This window comes from Osmia bicornis, chromosome 16, assembly GCF_907164935.1.
Source record: "Osmia bicornis bicornis chromosome 16, iOsmBic2.1, whole genome shotgun sequence".
Classification (NCBI taxonomy): Eukaryota; Metazoa; Arthropoda; class Insecta; order Hymenoptera; family Megachilidae; genus Osmia; species Osmia bicornis.
Genome location: NC_060231.1, coordinates 8,248,684 through 8,266,472, shown reverse-complemented (window position 1 = coordinate 8,266,472; position 17,789 = coordinate 8,248,684). Strand labels below are relative to the sequence as shown.

Genomic DNA, 17,789 nt, shown 5'->3' with positions numbered 1-17,789 from the left:
CAACAGAACAAGTGTATATATGTGTATGTGTACTTAACGTTCGACAATAAAAAGTAATCAATAATAATCACTGATAAATAAATGAATAATAATAAAATACTAACTAATTACTTACATAAATGGAGCAATTCATATCCTACAAATTACCAATGATATTTCCCTATACATGCTTTCTACAAGTTATTTATTAATATATATATATATGTATATACATTTATAATAAATATATCAATTATTATTTATTTCTATCATTTTATATATTATTCGATCCTTGTATGTACATTTATAAATAATTAGAATTTAACAATGAATAACACCACCCACAACCGATAAAGGAACCGAATAACAAATTGTGCAACAACAAAGGGTGGTTGAAACACGATGGTACTTACAAGCGTACAAGTAAATGATACAAATAAACAAAATAATGTAAACATGCTTACCCTTGGGGAGCGTAACTAGATGATTTATCCCATGGTCCGGTGCAAATTTACAGTTAATAGTATACCGTCCTCCATATTAGATGATAGCATGCTACAAACGAAACACAATAAATTAATAAATCAAAACCATTCAAAAATACAACACATACCTGTTACGTACAAGGAAGTCTGCCTCATTTCTGGAGGAGCGCTTAATAAGCCTACAGCATGCAAAGGGAAAAAATCATGTATACAAACTAATTACCTTACCTTAGGAAAATAGCTATTTATAATGGAACGGGCGAGATACATTTCTTCTCTCATCGGGAGTGTGATCGTTCAACCAAATAAAATCCAAATATACTTCACCTGAAATGAATACAAAATTAGTACATAGTACAAGGTGACGGACCGTTCAATAAATGTTAAACAATGCAATCACTAATATTAAAAATCTATAATGTAAACAACAAGAATAGACAACTTAAATATCGAAGCACAAATAGAATTAAGTAAACGACAGGTCAACTACAACATGGGAAGACGCCATGACACCTAACTGAACATAGACTGCACGGCGTATAGAGGGGCACACGCAAGTAACGAATGGCTACAACGAAGAAGCCATAGGTGAAAAGATACGAGATGGTCAAATATACTAATTAATGTAACATGTACATCACTGATTACTAAGGGCGAAAATAGATTTAATAAAGCGATCCTTTTATCGTTTTGATGCTGGTTCATGTCGCGGAACTTTTCAAAATCAGAATGTGTCCGAGCACTAGCATTATGGTTTTCATAGATAATTCCTTTTTTATAACATGTACCCGCTTCTCTACATCTTTCACACCTATTGCGACCTATATGTCCCTTCAGATTTTTTCAACATGCTCTTGCAGGTGCATCGCACGTAACGCATATTACATCTACTTTAAAATAAGTATTATTGTAAAATAATCCCTGATCGAAAATATCATTTCATTCACGTATAAAATCATTCAAGTTCGGTTTTGCATTACCATCATATATTGCTATCGGAAAAGGAGACACCGTACAATTGTTTCATATTCATTTGCATAAAATGGGCCAAAACTGTTTGTTCCAACTTTTTCAAATCGGAATGCCATCGATATTCTAAATTCGTCGAAATATAAGTGTTTCTTTTGGGTTCCCAGCATGTTAGGATTTTTTCCTACCATGTTAGTACATAATCCTGTCATGCTAGGACACAATCCTGTCATGCTAGGATATAACCCTGTCATGCTAGGATATAATCCTGTCATGCTAGGAAGAAGCTAGCCTGAAGAAATAATACAATATCATTATTTTTAATTTTTGTTGGTGTATTTCGTATCTAGATCGTTTGTGATTGATTGTGAATCTATTTTTAACGTTTATGACAAATTACTTTTTTTCGAATTAGCAATTTTATTTCAGTCGTGATGTGAGCCGCAACTTTTTCATAATTTTTTATAATAAACAGATTTTGTGATAACTTATAACTGTAATTGATTGGAAATCGTTTGTGATTTACAAATATATCATTTACATTGTTTGTTAGTGATTAATTTCTTAATTATTTACAAGTTTGTTTTATACTACAAACAATTGCAGTTATCAGTTATCACAAAATCTGTTTATTATTAAAAATGACTAAAAAGTTCCGGCTCATATCAGGATTGAAATAAAATTGCTAATTACAAAAGAACTAATTTGTTACAAACGTTAAAAATAGACTCGCAATCGATCAGAAACGATGTACGAACTAAATACACGAAGAAAATTTAAAAATAATCATATTTTATTATCCCTTCCGACTACCTTCATGTAGGGCGTAAAGGGATGGTAAGATACCGACATGCGACGGATTCAAATTCTAAATACATATTTCGATTAAAGGAATGATCGATATGCAAGATTCTATCGAAAATCGTAGCGAATCAACTGTTGGAAACAAAGCTCTATCGCATTACAGTTGCCTCTCTGTTCTAATGAATTTCAAGTTTCACTTACCGTTTACTTTTCCGATTCTCTGGCATATCGGAATTAACAGTAAAAAAAAGTAGAATGACAGTACGCGGTAAAAACAGAAGCAATCTTGGGATTGGTCAGGTGAAGCGGTAGGTCGCGATGAGGAGTTAGGGTGGTGCCCGATAAAAGGTTCGGTGCAGATCTGAACGTAACAGGTGGTTAAACTACTGTAAAACAGGTGCAAAAGTCGAACAAGTTAAACTTTACCGATGAGTAAAAGTAATCTTCCTATCCATTTCAGTTATCCATTGAACAATTCCTTAGTTTAAGTCAACTTATATCTCGGAAATTCAGCACTTCGGAATATGATTTATAGCTGAATAGGCAGAATCATATCTTCCACTATGATGGCATATGTTTTTAATTTCCCTTTAATTTCTGTACTTATTAAATAACACCAAAGCAATTACTACTTTCTAATTCCCGTTCTTCTTCTGTTTCATTGAATCCGAAGAATGTAAAGGATCGAATATTATAGATTATAGATGGGTATGTTAATCGAAATGGGGGTTCTATAATAATAATTTTGACAAATAAAGAAAAATGCTATTACTTGATACAATTATTATCATTGTTCCAGTACATTGGGCTCGCATTTTGATGGGTATGTATTCGACGGAATGAAAAGCGAGATCGATGAAAAGGAAAAATGAAGTAATTTGTCAATGTTTTTGTATACCGAGATACACACCCGCGCGCGTTTTTATATTGATCGATATATCTAATCGTAAGTACATCAAGTTATGAATTCGCGCCTCATCATTGTAACTGCAAAAGTAAATTGCATAGAAATCACGGTTCAGCTAAAACGTGAACTGTTATGCTTACGAAAAGGAAAAAAAAAATGTCCTACTGATGCATTTGCATCGACAACGTACGCAGCGCACTTAGATTCTCTCCCCTCTGTCTTTCTACATCCATCTCGTATGTATATACACCTAGTTAACATCAAAATAAATCTATTTCCGGCATTATTTCCAATCGGGACTATATACACGTTGGCGGAATAAAAGTACTATGCGCGAAACTTTCTCTTTGCTCGCATTCTACACGTGCTAGATCTTTGTCATATACATATACGTACATCGTTATTTTTTAACATTTCAAACAGATAACGTTTTTTTCAATCTCTAACAGATTTTGGATAATCGGCAATATCATTCGATAATCTTTACTTTTCTTTCGTAACACTTTTCTCGTTGATGCACTTTTTCCACACGAAGAATCGAACGAACGATAGCATCGAATAGAGAATCACCTCGCAACAATCTGTACCGTTGTATGCCGCAAATATAGGGAACTGATCCACACCCCAATACCGATCATGTACGTAATTATTTAGAACCGCGTTTTTTTGCCGCGTATCACATTGTATTTCCATCCTTGGTTGGTTTTCTTACGTCTATTGTGCAGCACACTTGCTGTTCTCAACTTTTTCTCATCATCTTTTTTCATTGTTTTTCGTTTTACTTTGGTTTAAATGTTTTTGGAGAGGGATCGGCTAGGAAAAGAACAAGAATTGTTCCATTTACTTGGGAGTGGTAAATATTGATCGTCGTGGTCGTGGTCGTGGTCGTGGTCGTGGTCGTGGTCGTGGTCGTGGTCGTGACGCAAGGCTACGTCGTACTCGACGCTTACACTTGTTTTTTGTACAATTTTTTTCACGCATTACATCGAATTGTATTTAACAATGAAACACATGCACATTTGCACCGTTTCACGTAAACACTCGCGTATAAAGTAGGTACGCGATTGTTCTGTGTATCTGTCGATGATGGTGTTTAAACTTTACCAAGGTCTCCACATTCCTTCTTCGTCCTTGATGGGTTGTTGCTGTGGATGAGGGGACGGCGAACGAATTCCTGTTACGAATTCGTTGTTGGCGCGATGAAAGGATCTTTCTTCCGGCTCGAGGGATCCTTCGATAGATAACCGAGCGGTCGTGGTGGTCGTTGTCATCGTCGTGAATTGTTGCTGTTGTTGCTGTTGTTGCTGTTGTTGATGATGATGATGATGGTGATGGTGGTGGTGAAGATGGTGTTGAAGAACGGACGGCAGCGTACTCTTGGTGCCGCTTTTCAGCTTTTTCGAGGTAGTTGTGAAATCAAGAGGTTGTTCCGTTTGCTCGACTTTCGGAACAGCGTTATTGGATTTCGAAGCAGACAGAAGATTGTCGGTGACGAAGGTGGAAACGGGGGCGGAAGCGGAAATGGAAGCGGAAACGGAAGCGTTGACGGACGTGGTAGCGGTAGCGGTAGCGGTAGCTGCAGCGGCAGCGGCAGCGGTAGCAATAACGGTAGCGGTAGCAGCAACGGCAATACCGGCGGTGACGGCAGTCGCGACATTCGCGACATTCGCGACATTCGCAACGGTACCATTTACGGCCACGGACGAGACCGCGTCTTGCCATTCTTGCATATCTTCGTGGTGTCGTTTCGCGAGCTTGTCCGTTGCCTTTAGAAAAGACATGTTAGTGGCAGCCCATACCGTCGTCGGTGGATTCGGTCCGATGTTGATACCGTTCGCAGCGGCAGCGGCTGCCAATTGAACATAATGACTAGGAAGAAGGAAAACGACTTGACCGTCTGGTAATCTAGAGGGAATCACTTGTACCACCGATAGCATGTTTGAATTTTGTTGAGAACTAGAAGGTTGATCGATAACCGGTATGCCGGACGGAGTGGGAACAGATGGAGGTTGATGATGATGATGATGCTGATGATGCTGATGATGCTGATGATGATGATGATGATGAGGAGGAGGAGGGTCAAGGTTACCGGTGCTGTTAACCTGACCAAACGCGGTACTTGGCCCATTATTGCTATTGCTACCACTGCTGCTATTATTGTTGTTTTCATCGCCAGCGGTAGTACTGCTATCCGGTCTGGCTGGTTCGATATCCGGGATTTCTGCTTTTATCAAGCCAGTCGGATTTAGTGCTGTACTAGAACGCGAAACCGATGGTACGTGGTGCTCTAACGGACCGGGGCTACCCGCACCCGTCACTCGATCCGTCACGCTTCCGGGACTGCTGCCTAATCCGCTATCCGGCCTCGAACCTAGGTCCAAGTCCAATTCTGACACGCAACTGTCTAAATGTCTGAGTAACCTCTGTTTCACAGCTGGGTCCATCGGTGTCGTATTCCCTGTGATTATATCCGGAGCATCAAGGTACCGACTCACCTGTGGCACAAATTTTAATCGGCTATATTCTTTATCCAACTATCCTTTTCGATTCGTTTCCACGAATCGCGGCTACTTTTCGGATAGTTGATTTTCCTCCTCTTGACAAACCTAATTGTCGCCCACTACCAAACATAATCGGCCTCAACCTTACCTCCCTAGAACAATCTTGATAGCCGGCCTTGTATCTGGATAAACCAGGTTGAGCAAGAGATCGTTGCCTTTGCAGATGCCGAACCGTTAATTCCAAAATGTCAGCTTTCTCAAGCTTGCTATGCTTCGTGTTCTCTAGCCGGGCGCTGTCAAGTATAAGCGCCTTTAGCGCCGCCAACGACTGATTGATCCTCGCTCGCCGTCGCTTTTCCATTAGTGGTTTATTAGCCTAAAATATGTATATATGTATATATACACACGCACAGAAACATATATCAATACACAGCTACTTATAAATATTATATGTAAATATTATATCGTTCAAAAGTTAGTCACGCGTTGCAAGTCTATCCAATAGAATTATTCGAGAATACGGATAAAGATTAGCTACCTTAACGTTACACGAAATAACGAAACATCCGTTTCTACATACACCTTTTATGTGTCCCCTATCTGTTCAATTTATTTCTCAATCAAAAACAACTTCCGCGTTTCCTGCGTTTTTTACTTACATATATTTATGTGTATCATACAAGCGATTTGTTTGCAAATGTAGTAATTAAGTCTAACCGATCTCTAGTAATCGAGCATACGTTAACCGATCAAACTGCGGTCTTCTATCAAACGCGAAAAGAAGGAGAAATAAAATTGTACTCACTCGACGGCCGTCCGAGTGTTTAGGGCTCGGGCTAAGACTAGGACTAGGGCTGGCAGCCGGACTGGCCCCCTGCTGCGCACTTTGCGGATTTTGAGATTGCTGATGATTATGCTGTCTATGAGTATTACCGGCCAATTTCTTCTCTTGATGCCTCAACGAATGAAGACGAGCGGTCATTTTAGTAGGCCGCACGGGCCTCTGACTGTAGCGACGATAATGAGAATAGTACTAATGATATCAATGGAAATGACGCTAATGATAATAATAACAATGGTAACGGCAACAATAAAGATGACGATGACCAAAGTGGCGGCAACGGTGGTAACGACAAAGGCGACAACAACGACGACGTCGACGACGACGACGACGACGACGACGACGACGACGACGACGACGACGACGACGACGACGACGACGACGACGACGACGACGACGACGACGACGACGGCGACGACGACGACGACGACGACGACGACGACGACGACGACGACGACGACGACGACGACGACGACGACGACGACGACGACGACGACGACGACGACGACGTCGACGACGGCGGCGGCGGCAACAGCGGTGGCAACGATGCCAGAGGTAGAATGGATCTCAGCGTCCAAAAAAGTCGGCTGGACGCAGCTGAAGCACTCAGCATTTCGCGGTCTAGAAAGCTACGCGGCACTACGCTGACACCACACTACCTTTATTTGATTTCAACTTTTTCGACACTTGTGTGCAGCACAAAACTCTCGCTGTATGGTTTGTCGTCTTAACGATACTGTTAACACCTTAAACGATATAGAATAACAGCATAAATCCTCTCTATGATTAATGCATCAAGATGTGTTTGCTCTGTCAGGTAAATAAGCATCGTGTCGATCGAAACTTTGCTGCTGCATTGTGCCTGTATAGCTTCAATTGTTATTACCAGTTTCTTTGAAAAGAAAACACGTGCTTGTTACAACAGAAACACTCAACTTTCCATGGTAAAATTTTCAGGTTTTTCCACGATCTCAAATAGAGTATGCTTTCGGTATACGTATGGACACCACGTGGTTCGTCACAAGTCACACTCATGACGACATAGGTTCTCTTATGTATTATTCTTTATAGGCGTTTCTTCGTTCCGTTCGATCTATTCTCTCGATCCGTTTCTTCGTAATTTCAATAAATTCCATTTGATTCACTTATTTTCAAAAAACATTAATTTTCACTCCTTTATTTTGGCCATTTAATTAGTCGATTTAAAGATGAATAAAGTATATCGCGTTATTTCAGATTTGTTTCGCGTACCGCAGACTTGACATTTAACGAATTTCTATTTCATTTATGTCGAAATAACGATAACGAACGGAATATCGGAATAAACTTTTCTTTAAATTCAATTACGATTTTTTATACGTATAACTGTTCAGGAAACACGAGAGAAATTCTTTTTTTTCTCATTCATTCAGTCGACGGTGAAACGACAATGACAACGTTCAAAATTAAAGCGGTACGCTTTTCGTTGACTTTGTGTAAGCGATATTTTGAAAAATTCGCGGTAAGTATACCCTTACTGCACGAAGGACGATGACGAACTGCGAGTCGACGAGCGGTAGCTGGCGGCTGTTCGCCAAGATTCGCGCGTGTGTGAATCGCGAACGAGAAGCCGGGAACCGCACGGAGGATCGCGCCGCGGTTGGCCGTGCGTGTGGCGGGTGGCGGGTGGCAGGCGCTGGGCGGCGAGTGTTGCGCGGCGGATGGGTTGAGAGGCGCGGCGGGGGGACGATGGTGGCTGCTTGCCAGAACCGCTACCGTCAAGGGGCTGAGACAGAGGATGAGGATTCGCTTGCCCACTCACGCGCGCCCTTGCTTGCGGCTACCTATTCTATCTCACCCTCACTCTTACTCTCTCTACTACCCTATCTCTTTCTTCTACTCTCCTCTCTGCTCACTTACGCTTCCTATACTTTCTTTTTTTTCCCTACCGTTTCTAGCGAGTTGCATGCTGCTTGCATGCCATCTACCCTACTCTGAAGCTTTTCTTCTTTTTCATCATATCGTTTATCGTCTAACAATCACGGCCGCAACCGCGACCGCGACGCATCGTTCTACTGAACAAGAATACATCCAACATGTCTTTGCGTTATTACGTGCCGAAAGTGTTACGGACCTTAGTAACATACGAAAACTGACATTTGCATCGGTTCACATATGTATTATTATAACGTTAAGTCCTGAGTGAACAACATCTATGCGTACAGTAGTTTTTAATCGAAATCGTATAAATCGTTTGGCTGTTGAATAACTAATATTTTCCGTGGACAACGCCAAAGATTTTCTATTTATTTGGAAACCTTGTGTGTGTGTGCGTGTGTGTAGCAAAGACGAATCTGTTTCAAGTTACGATTAAACTTACATGCTAAACGCAATAAACGAGCTGCATCATAGCTGTTCATGGTGGATCTTTAATCTCCTTCTGTTCGACTATCCGTCTGACTATCTCTCTAACTATCTGCTTGTCTACTGTCTGTCTGTGCGATGGCATTTCCTATCTCTCTCTCCCTTCTCGTATAGCTCTGTTCATTTTTCTTTTCACTCATTCTTTCTAGCTTGCTGCCTCTCGCTGGAAACGAAAAGGCGGTGATGGTAACGGCAGTAGGCAGGTCGTGTGCGTGTGACTGGATATGGACGAGGATAACGCCGTGGCGCAGGGAATTACGACGAGTTGCCGAAGAAAAGCGGTAGTGGGATGAGGGCGAGTGATGGCTCGTTGTCGGTAGTGGCACGGCACGAGCCAGCACGGCGCTACCTGCAAGTGGCGCGACGAGACGTGGCACGATTCGGCGCGATGCCACGTGATACGAACCGACGTGGCGCGAAGCGAAGCGGTTCGATACGGCGTGGCTGGAATCGAGTCAACTCGGGCTGGATGTAGCGCATGGCGGCCGAGGGAGTGGAGCAAGTGCCGTCATAGGACAAGCTCGATCCGTACTGTTCGGCTGGTCGAGGTGATGAGCCCTCGAGGCGGGTGGCCAACGACGAGCTTGCGGCAGGAGGCAGGAGGCAGGAGGCAGGTAGCGAGCGGTGGATGGTAGACGGCATGCGGCGCGAGCTGAACGTCGACGGTGTGGGTTGGGGTGCGACCAGAGGCGTGTGGCGTGTCGCGTGTGCCGTGTAGCAAGCAGAGAGAAAGAGAGACTACCGGTGGACGGTTTATGGCCGATAGGAAGAGAGAAGGAGCGAATGGTCGAATGGGTTGGACCGTCGCGTCGGCATGGCGGGGCATGCAACGGGTAGAGGGTGGTTAGCGAAAGACGTGGCTACGGTGGCGGTGGCGGTGGCGTCGTTCAAGAGGAAACGGGAAAAGTTGCTGGCAAAGAGGCGACGAGAGCATACCGAAGAGCGAGAAAGCGTGCAAGCCAGCAGCAAGGCTATGACAGCAGAGGTACAGAAGAGGCGGGCGGTAGTCGGCACGCGCTACCTAAAACGTTCCACCCACGCAAACGTATCACGTACGTGCGAACGAGCTTGTACGTGAATACGTGCGTGTCAGGCTGCCGGTCTGGCTGCGTGGCTGGGTGCCAACGTGCCAGCCTGTCGGCTTGTCGGTCGACCGCTGCGATGCGACGCGACGCGACGCGACGTGTCAACGTGCCGTTTCCTCTGCCTACCTAACAACCAATATATGTATGTATGTATGTATGTATGTATCCTATGTATCGCACGTTTCTGCGTCCGTGCACGCGACAAACTTACGCCGAATTGGACGCACTCGTTTGTAGACCAAGTTGGTTAAATCGCTCTGTACTTTTGCATTTCGTAGTTAATCGTTGCGTTCAAAGACGACTATCTTTCCTTTCCTTCGGTTTCTTCTTTTCTCTATACCGATGTTTCAAGCGACAACAATTCAAACCCTATTATTAACGCCAAATGAATACATATTGTACTTTGTAATATTTACCTTCTTTTTCATGTATGCGTATCGCTTATGTATTCTTAACTATTTGAATTGTAAGGAATGCGAGATTAAATGATTGCGCGTTACTTCAATCGATTCGCGATCCTTTTCCCGCTGAAAGAATCGTCACTGTTCGCTCGTCAGTCGTCTGTCGTCTCCATCGAGTAAGAGAGTCGATCGATCGATGGCAAACTCAGCGTGTTACGTACTTTTCGCGATAAGATGTAGGATAGAGAAAGAGAAGGAGCGGAACGAGGATAGAAGATGGAAAGAGCAGGTTTGCCCGGTGGCTTCGGCATTGATCGTTCCCTGAAGAAGAGAAGGAGGCAAGCGAAACGAAGAAGAGGCGTACACGAGAAATTCGAGACGCGCGGCATCGCCCGACGGCGAAACGTTATCCGGTATGCAAGAAAGGACGTCCTCATTAGCGGAACGACCGACGTAGCGCCGCGTCGCGTCGCGTCGTTTCAACTCGACAGGAGCGATCGCGAAATGTAGCCTGACGGTGCCGATCGTGTCGGAACAACTTATCAACGCGACGTTCGATTCGGCACAGCTAGCCTTCTACTATACATATAAGTATGTACATATTTATCCCTGTGACAAGGTGAAATAATAAGAAAAAGAAATTTTTTAATAATAAAGAAACAGTGACTGTATTGAAATATTACTTTACTTTAGAATTTAGACGACAGTTCCGTTCTTTTATCCATTCACCACCCTGTTCATAGTTTCATTGTAAATCCGATTTTTCCCATATGTACATATGTAAGTATGTATGTACATGTGTAGGTATACGTCTTGTTATTTTTGCAATCGTTTGAACAGAACGGTACGTCTCCAATTCCGATATGCTCAACTACAAAACTGCGACCACCACGCCGAGAGTTAGTTGGCTGTTAATCCGTTTATCGCGTTACTGCCACCATCGCATCGCATCGGTCTAGCAACCCCCGACTCCCGACCAATCTACCTACCCAACACCCTTCAACCCTACACGTTTAACTGCCAACGACTATCCACTTGTATCCTCATATTAATTACATTACACCTTCTCAATGTTTCGAGGAAAAATTCATTTACTACCCCTTACCGTACAACCTAGCTTTATTTCAAATAATTCAAACTTTGCCCCTGCTTGAAAAGAAGAGAAAGAATGTTTTTTGAAACGTACGATAGCGTCGGCCTCGATATCGAGTAACGAGAAAGGGTTGAAACCTTCCAACGTGTTAGCTATACGTTCTAGACTCTAGGACTCGAGATGGAAGATAGCTGTTTCTACGCTAGGCTAGCCGTAATCGCCATTCGCCACACCTCCCAACCCTCCCAACTGACTAAAGCTATCTTCTACTTCCTCTGCTCTCTCTCTTCTACCCCGTTCTCACTCTCTATAAATATATATATACACATTCTCTTTTCGTTACCCTACCACCCACCCATCTAAACTCTCTGGTCTCTTGGTTTCTTTTTTTCCTCCCTATCTCTTCGTTTTATTTTCTAAGCTCTTCGCACTCTACGTTTTTCGCGTCAGAATATACATGTGTAGAAAGCAAGAAAGAGAAAGAAGTCGAAACGAACGAACGAACGAACGAACGAGCAAACTAGTAACCGTTCTTCTCTTCCGACAGCCCTATGGGAATCCGCAATCCGGCGTCCACGATCTCGTCATCCACCCTCTCGCTTTACTTCAGTTTCTTCTCGAACCGCATCGACGCGATCCCTTCCTTCTACGAATCCTTCGAATTTTAACTTCACCCTTTGCACAAACTACCAACGATAGAATTCTCTAAAGGATCGAATATGGAACAACGTCGTTGTCGAAAATTCTTGTTCAACGTTTCGTCATAAAACGAATCTTTCTTTGCGTAAATGATAAATACGGTATTTCGGCAAAAATCTGTAATAGGTAATAGCGGTATGGTAAGCGATTGATTACTAGTAGAAATATACATAGATAGAAAAGTAAAAAAAACGGAGCGGTGGTGGATAACGTTGAGGAAGCGAGAAGGGGAAAAGTAGCTAGAGCGCGTGTTGCGTATCCGTGTTTCCCGAGCTGCCACGATACCGGTGGGAAGCCATTAGCCAAATTGCGAGGTGTCTGCTCGTTGCACCGCTCTATTACCTTCCAGCCGCTTTTCACCGCACTTTCTAATACAAACCTACCCATCGTCTTCTTATCGTTTCTGCCGCCTTCGATTCGTATTGCGCACCTTATTTCAGCCCCTGACCTCCTCCTTCAAAATTTTATTTCAAAAACGCTTATTCCACTTTTTTCTACTATAATAGGTACATTTATTTACAAATTTTCCCTTTGCTTCCCTACTTTACTATATTTTCATGTTTTTCTCAGCCCTCGTCTCTGTCCGATGTTGCAACTGTGTGGCAATCGCGTATACGGCAAATTACTATAGTCGAGACGGTAGGTGAATGCAAAAGAAAAAAAAAATGCTCAAGTGAATTTATAGAAATTTCAGGAAAGACGAAAACTTTGAACTTTGCGGTTGTGCGGTTGTGCGGTTGTGCGGTTACGCGGGCATATATGTACATAGGTACATATAATATACATATACAAATGCAACGCGTGCAAGCGTGCACGGCCCGGTTTCAAAGCAAGCCGTTAAATTATTCGTGGTGCTTTCGAGCGACAAATGGACCAGCGAGACGTTTTAAAGGGTCTCGAGAGTCGGACGTCTATAAATAGATGGGTTAAGGAAACGTTTAAAATTAGCATACAGCGATACGCCGTAAACGTATATGCTCGTCGATTCAAAGGCATTAAGCAGGGGCGTTAAGGAAATTTTCAAAACAAGACGGTTTTTCTTCGATCGCAGAAAACTCGATCAAATTCCAGTGCATCCAGTAGATACTGTTTCCTTCGCTTCCATCTCGATGACCAAATACTTTTATTAAACTGTTGAAAAGAGGCGAATAACGGAAGCGAAATCGAAACTTGAACCGATACCGGGGTGTCGCGGTCGCGTCGCGTCGCGTCGTTGGAAAAGTAAGACCGAATCAACAATGCACGCGATGCACGTGTCACGATCAGAAAACCGTGTGCACTCCGCTTAGCGGGTGTACTTGACTGCTACATGCTCATGGAATATTGATATGTAAATATAGCGGCACCGGTAGCGTCGATGGCGGTAGACGCCAATGGTACGGCGGTTATAGGGGCGCTAGCAGGTTAACGAGCGGCTCGCGGAGTACTACGACGGAGGGGCAAAGGGATACATTGGAAAGGGAGTAGACGAAGAGAGCGAGAAAGAGGTAGAGAGATAGCTCTTGCAAAGTCGTAGGTGGGTTGATGGAGGTCGAGGGTGAGACGGATAGATGGATGGATGGATGGATAGATAGATAGATAGATAGAGTAGTGAGAGAGAGACGACCGTGCAGGAGAAAAAGAGTAAGCGAGAACGAACTAGGGATAACGAAAAGGTAGGTGGAACGGGGGTGGTAGTGGCGGTGGTAAAAGCGGTAGCAGGAGAGCAAAGTAGGGTGAGGTGGTATCGGGATGGGCGAACGAAAAACCGAGGGGCAGGGGAGTTGGGTCGCTGCCGGCAGTATAACAGAGACGGTCGGGCGTGCCGCGGAGCGTGCCACCAAAGGGGATGAGAATTTTCCACGGACAGTGAAATTATTGTCGCGACCGATTTGCTTGAAAATATCGGGAAAAAATCAAGCGATGCGTTTGCGAAACGGTCTCTCTTAGGAAAGCAACATTTCTTACCTTTTCAAACGTATCAGAGAGATAGATTTTTTTCTCCACCCTCCAATTGAGAAAATAAACAGCCGCATAAACGGTAAAGCGGACAATAGAAAGCCGATGGTGCGTAGGGACATGCCCTGCGGGACACAGCACGGAACGGGGTGGTTGGAACGGTCCGCGGAAACACGAAGAGGGCGGGAACACGTCGGTCGAGCGAGGGTTGCCGTGCTGTGATCCAGGGAACGGGGGCGCAGGAGGGTGACTACGACTTCGTACGTACTACTAGTACATTGGTACTCTCTACCAACAGACTTTCCTCGCTCTATCTGTACGCGTTTGCGTTTCAGTTTAAGTTTGCATTTGCGTTTGCGTTTGCGTTTGCGTTTGCGTTTGCGTTTGCGTTTGCGTTTGCACGCGCACACCCGTATTCGCAGCCACGCGCTACCCTTACTATCTACGAGGACAGGGAGCCTCAAGGATATCTTCTGCCGAGAAACACTTGCTAGGATACTTGGTTCGCTTGCTTCGCCATCAAGCGTAATATCTCTCTATACATATCTTTCTTCTTTCTACTGCCAAACCTCGACTTTTATCAACTTTGTCCTTTGTTCGTGTATCGCTCCGAATGATTCTTTACTTACTTCTTTAAATGGACGTATACTCTATCTCGGCACTTTAATCAGAATTTCAGTAAAAAAGAACATAATATGTCCACTTGATCAATCGTACTCGATCGACTGCACCTCGACAGCAACGTAGAAGATGTCGAACGATTTGGTTAACGTGTCAGGAACACGCATTAGTAATGCGTTCTTGCAAAATCATTAAAACGTGGTTTTTTTTTCAAGAATATACCAGTAGAATGGTAGCGAGGAAAGATATAACCATATTCCACATAGCAATAGTGGTGTGCGAAAGAAAGCCATCTCAACCACTTATATGTATATATATATATACATGTATGTGTACGTACAAGTACAAGATATAGATGTGTAGAAGAGAAGAGTAAGGCGAGAAGAAGTTGAAACGATCAAAGAGGGAGAAGGCGATAGAATAAGAGAGAAGAAGGCAGCTAGGCGAGCATTAAATCGGAGAAAGATAGAGGGCCGCGCGCGGCGTGGCGCGGCGTCGAAGGGTAGCGAGAAAGAAGAGGGTTAGACGGGAAGAAAACGTTAGGAAGGATCGGCAGCGAACGCAACGGGTGTTGGCAAGACGAGGGAGAGGAGAACGATAGCGGCGCTGCGGCGTAACGACGCTATAACGCGAGCCGCCGGGTGATTACCTACCACCTCCGAACCCCGTTTACCCCTGCTGCGTCGAGCGGTGCGCTTGTCGCGCCACGTCGCGCCACGCCACGCCATCCCACGCCATCCCACGCCATCCCACGCCGCGCCACTTCGAACCAAGTCGCGTCGATTCTCAACCCTCGACCCATACCACACCACCACCTCATCCCCTAGCTTCCGCCATGCCATGCTATCGCGTTGACCGTGCCGCGACGTACCGTACCGTGCCGTGCCGTGCCGTGCCATGCCGTGCCGTTACCACCGCGCGTGTCGGTAGCACCAAATCCCACGCCATCGACCCGACATTACTCCCTGCGAATCCCTCCTTTCCATCCATCCTCTTTCTTTCCTTCTTTCCTTCTTTCCTTCTTTCCTGCTTTCCTGCTTTCCTTTTTTCCCTTCCTTCCTTCCTTCCTTCCTTCCTTCCTTCGCATCCTCTTCTTTCTTCTTAGTACGTGGTACACCGATCGTGGCCTCGTGCGCCAGTCTCGTCTGTGTAGATAGTGACAGCGACGTTCCTGTCGTGGTGAGCTCGGCTAGCGAGAAACGTCGACGCCGTAAACGCGACGCCCTTGTAACGATGCCACCGGAGAAGTAAGAGGAGCTGAGTTTCCGACCAGAGTACCCTCCAGGCACGTACACGTATCTCGTCTACCTGACTGTTTCGTCTGTAATATACCGAGGACGGACGTGCGAGCAGACCTATTTCATCCTGCTGCTTGCCTATCTGGACGGTCAGCATTGCTTCTCCTACTCCTCGCCACCTCCAATTGCTCGATTCTGTCTGTGCGTGTGTGCTTCTTATTTCTCTATTCCAGTCGACCAACCCCTTCCTATTTCGATCTTACATCTCTCTCCTAAAAATCCCTTCAAAAAAAGAAAAAACAGGAACACGGAGCAAGCTAACGGAAGGTAAATGGGAGTTGACCGTTCTGCTAAACGAATCACGGTATACGAGTCTCCAAAAGTTGATTATTCGTAGCACGGTACTTTAATCGTTCTGCCATGCCGTTGCATTCTGACGCGTCTGAAGCTGGTGACGATGTCGTTACGCATTCTTCTATTAAATTTTTATTTTCATTTATCTAATCGTAAGCTTTCATTCATTTTCTTCGCTTCTTTATGGTTGATTTGAAACTTTTCAAGTCTCGTTACCTAAAGAAATTCCATAGCTGCACGATACTGACGCGATAACCACTATCATCGGCCCTTTGCCGTCGATGTGTATGCGAACAAGTATAGGTACGCCTGCTCCGTTTCGGTATTTAACATTGGCTCCTGTTGCTGTCGCTGTCGCTGTCGCTGTCGCTGTCGCTGTACATATTCTATTCGATAGTGGATAGATGCGACGTCGCGTAGCTCCGTTCCAACGGTTTTAGTCTGTGCGATAAACGAGAGCGTGCCACGCCACCGCGCACTTCTCGTGTCACGAGTCAGCAAAGGAAAGAGAAATGGTCAGAAGGGCAAAAGTACGGTGCAACGAATATGGTTACGTACCATTCCCCGGGGCAGAACGAGATGCCGCGTTATGCGTTATGCGTTATGCGTTATCCGTTATAGGGAAAGGCACAGAATGGCACTGACGAACAACTCGAATGTACAACGATGCATTTCTATCGTTTTTGTATCGTCGAGACGTTGTGACTCGATATCAAGCAAATTTCCCCTTTTCTATTACCTATTATCATTTTACACGATTCAACAACCGACTGCGATCTAGACAAATAAAATCGAAATAAACGTGACAGAAGGTGACAGACGGTTTTTACCTTATACTTTCTCTACGAATTTTTCACGACGATAAATTCGTCTGCTTGCTTGGATGGTTAAACCAAAATTAAATCAAAAAAGGTCGCACTATTCGAACAGAACAGAAATGTGCTTCTATAAAAATAAGAAAAAAAAAATGGAAGAAAAAAAGGAAAGAGAGGAAAAGCAAAAGAGAAAAGGAAATGGAACAAGTTAGAACGGTATTGGACGATGCGTCGTTAACGGTAACGACGGCCACCGATTGTCCCAACGACGCCGTTCTGCACCCCCGCCTTTCCCACCCTAGCGTCGTTTCCCCTTCGACCTCTGCTTCGACGACACTCGCTCTCCAGCCGTCTTATTGCCGCGATAAATACAATAGAGCCTACTCGAAAATCATCTACCTGCTCTACTTGTACACTTTCTTCTTTTTAGTCCGATTTAACCTTTTTCCTCCTCTTATTACGAAAAATTTCGGAAAATTTCGGAAAATTTCGATAAACAGCTATAGAAGGATATATCGAATCAATGTTTTACTCAGTTCCTTGTTATAATAATATGTAGAGTTTCATTAAACTTTGAATTACATGTCGTTTGAAAAATTCATCTGTTTTCTAATCATCCGTTATAGTCGAATAGAGTACATTTTACAGGCATACAT

The 17,789-nt window shown here is 44.1% G+C and overlaps 1 protein-coding gene across 1 annotated transcript; it reads right to left on the bottom strand.

The window, feature by feature from the left end:
• Positions 1-3,000: 3,000 nt before the first annotated feature.
• Positions 3,001-8,110, bottom strand: LOC114880754 (lateral signaling target protein 2 homolog). Its single transcript, XM_029197114.2, has 4 exons — positions 7,146-8,110; positions 6,451-6,652; positions 5,794-6,021; positions 3,001-5,639 (listed from the first exon to the last, which is right to left on the bottom strand). The coding sequence occupies exons 2-4, from the start codon at positions 6,625-6,627 to the stop codon at positions 4,245-4,247; spliced, it is 1,800 nt and encodes a 599-aa protein (XP_029052947.2). The 5' UTR covers positions 6,628-6,652; positions 7,146-8,110; the 3' UTR covers positions 3,001-4,244.
• Positions 8,111-17,789: the final 9,679 nt, after the last annotated feature.